At 42.9% G+C, this 3,106-nt stretch overlaps 1 protein-coding gene across 1 annotated transcript; it reads right to left on the reverse strand.

Annotated features, from left to right (window-relative positions):
- Positions 1-1,032, reverse strand: LOC138604529 (trace amine-associated receptor 13c-like). Its single transcript, XM_069676460.1, has one exon. It carries the CDS (start codon positions 1,030-1,032, stop codon positions 1-3), a length of 1,032 nt encoding a protein of 343 aa, XP_069532561.1.
- Between the last annotated feature and the right edge of the window lie 2,074 nt (positions 1,033-3,106).

The raw sequence follows: 3,106 nt of genomic DNA on the forward strand, positions 1-3,106 counted from the left end.
TCACGACTGTGTTGGAATATGCACCTTTATGGTTGAAGAATCGGGGTTAAATATTTTTAGATTGACCATGAGATAAAAGCATTTCTTAAACCAAGGATAAAACAAGGCATATATAATTGGGTTTAAGGTGGAATTAAAGTAACCCAACCAAACAAATGCTTCAAAGACTGCGGCAGGTGTGGAGAAGCCTGTGTAGGCATCAATTATTGAATTTACAAAAAAAGGCATCCAACAAAAGATGAATGCACCAAGCACAATACCCAGAGTCTTTGCAGCCTTGTGCTCGGACTGTTTGATCAACCTATCTGTTCCTTTGTCATTCGAAAAGTTGTTCATATCTCCAATCTTTCTTACATGCTCTTTAGCTACAATAAAGATTTTAGTGTACAAGCAAACCATTACAGCACAGGGAAAGAAAAAGGCAGTAATACCATCCAGGATTCCCCAAAGGTGGTTAAAAAGGAGGTTACAACTGCCAAGACAGTTTATTGATTCCATAAAATCCTCCAACCCAGCAACATTGGCCTTTGAGTAAAGCAGTCCAAAAGAATAGACAGCAGCCAGCGCCCAGCTGCAACATACCATGATCCAGGCCACTGACATTGTGATATTCATGGAATAATGCAGAGGATTGCATATTGCTTGTTGTCTGTCTACAGCAATGCAAATAAGATGAAAAATAGACACACTGGTGAGAAACATATCAAAACTGGAGTGCAACTGACAGAAGACTTCACCATAGAACCAGCAGCCATGAACAGTCCGGATGGCACTAAATGGCATCACAAGAACACCCACAAGAAGGTCTGAAAGAGCAAGAGACAAAATAAGCACATTGGTCGGATTATGCAACTGCTTGAAATGGCCTATTGACACAATGACAATAGAGTTTCCTAAAATAGTAATCACCATGCCGAAAGCAAACAACATATAGAGAGCAAACGTGGTCCCCACACTGAACTGTGCCCTAACACACGAGGCATTAGAGTCTGGAAAACAGAACTGCTCCTGAGAAACGCCACCACTCATCATAAACTCAAAGACATATGCCAAAAACTCAACAGAGAGAGAGAAGCAAGTGCTAGTGGGTAGACAGACATGTGATCTCTCGTAAAAGAAGACGCAGCATTCTGGCACCACCCACCAGTATGACATTTTGGGCCATCCAATCAAAAAGTCTTTTTCAACGTACACGGAAAAGACACTGTTAGACAAAGTTAAAACAACACAATTTGTGGGTTGGTTAACAGTTCTTTAAGCTATATACACTGCTCTATTAGCACATATAAGTTGTGAATGTGGCCTGGGGGGAAGGAGCCTTCTCTATTGCTGCCCCCTCCTCGTGGAACTACCATCACCTCAGACACTCTCCCTCACTCCCCTCTTTCAAAACTGGACTCAAAACCACCGATTCAAAGCTGCCTTTAACCTGTGACCCCTCTTTATCTTTATCTTACTGTTGTAACTGTTTTCTTTTATGTACATACATTTTAACTGTATCTTCTGCACCTTGATCGTTTTACACTGTATCTTGCTTATAAAGTCTTTGCTAGTGTCTGAGTACTTTTTAAAGCGCTATATAAATATTATGCATTATGATCATTATTATTATTAGTATTATTATTATTAATAACGTTGGAATGAAGTGACTGGTTTCGAAAACACAAAATGCATATGGTTCTCTGCCTGTTAACTATGGAACATTCCAATCCTTACCTGTGGTCATGAGCTGTTTGAGCAGCTGTAATACCTGACCCCAGAAGGTGACCGAGCTCAGCCTATGAAGCAGGGTAAGCAGCACATGCATCCAAGTGGGCTCAGAGTCACTGCTTCTTTGCATCAAAAGGACCCAGCCAGGGGGGTGCAACATCTGATCATGTTTTTAATAAGTGCTTTCTTTAGAGATTTTATGCACATCCAATTGATGGGACAACCCAGGTTAGACCCAAATCAAGCTGGAGGGATTACACACCTTGTCGGGCCTGGGATACCCCAGGAGGAGCTTGAACACATTGCTGGGAAGAGGGACATCTAGACTACCTTCTTCTACCTTCTCCAATTGCAACCCAGCTCCTGAAAATTACCTACCTTGTTGTTTTTGTGTGCTACTTTTTAAACACTATTACAGAACATGTATTATATAAAGCTCCTTTCACGCATGCACTGCACTCCTGAAAATTTCCTGACATTGTTCGGGTGTGCTGCATGTGTGAACGTAAATGACCAATTTTTTTACCCTGACTTTACCTCGACTTTCTCCTGCCAACCTTCTTGTAAAATGTCAGATAGAAGTCAGAGTCAGCCGATGTGTGTCCGCCATGTTTCTATAGCAAAACAAGGAAGGTTATGGATACAAAGGCGAGGCAGTGGTCAGACGAGGAGACAAGCTGCCTTCCTGCAGTTTGGTCCTCACAGGAGATCCAGAGCTAGCTGGAGGGATAGAAGAGGACCAAGGCAATTTTGAAGGAGATCAGGTGCGAGATTGAGAAGTGCCATTTTCTTGTTGAGCCTCCCAAAAGCCATCTCCCCGACCGATCTTACACTGCTCAGCCTTGTAGTTGTGAGTTGTTCAGGGGTCAGTCTGCCAGTGTCTGGAAAGGGTTTCATGAGCCAATCTTGCATTGGGTACACTGGGTCACCGATCAGGTAATGTCACTTTGTTTTTCCCCAGCAACTCCCCGTCACTGAGGGCATTTCACAGATGAAAGCGTTTCAGAACTTTGGCGTCGTGTACACTCCCTGGAAAGCCAACACACAAGTCACAGAACATTCCCTTGTCATCCACAACAGCCTGTAGAACGACAGAATGCCAGCCTGTGTAGTTGTAATAGTCCCTGTGATACTCAGGTGTTATTATTGGAATGTGTCTTCCATCTAGTGCACCGACACACTTTGGTACTCTCCAACCAATTTCTCTGCATCAGGAAGTTTAATGTGTACAGGAAGCAGATGGCTGATGGTCCGCTAGCTTCCAAATTGCAATTGCAACGAGTTTTTGAGTTGGGATGCACAAACGGTAATTCATGTTTCTCTGCCACTCCTGACCCAATCACAGATGTAATCGAAAGACTCCTGGGACATGTGGAAATTCTGAATGAATTATTGT

This window comes from Semicossyphus pulcher, unplaced genomic scaffold (assembly GCF_022749685.1).
Source record: "Semicossyphus pulcher isolate SPU_LCO1_2020_fin unplaced genomic scaffold, fSemPul1.0.p SCAF_26, whole genome shotgun sequence".
Lineage (NCBI taxonomy): Eukaryota > Metazoa > Chordata > Actinopteri > Labriformes > Labridae > Semicossyphus > Semicossyphus pulcher.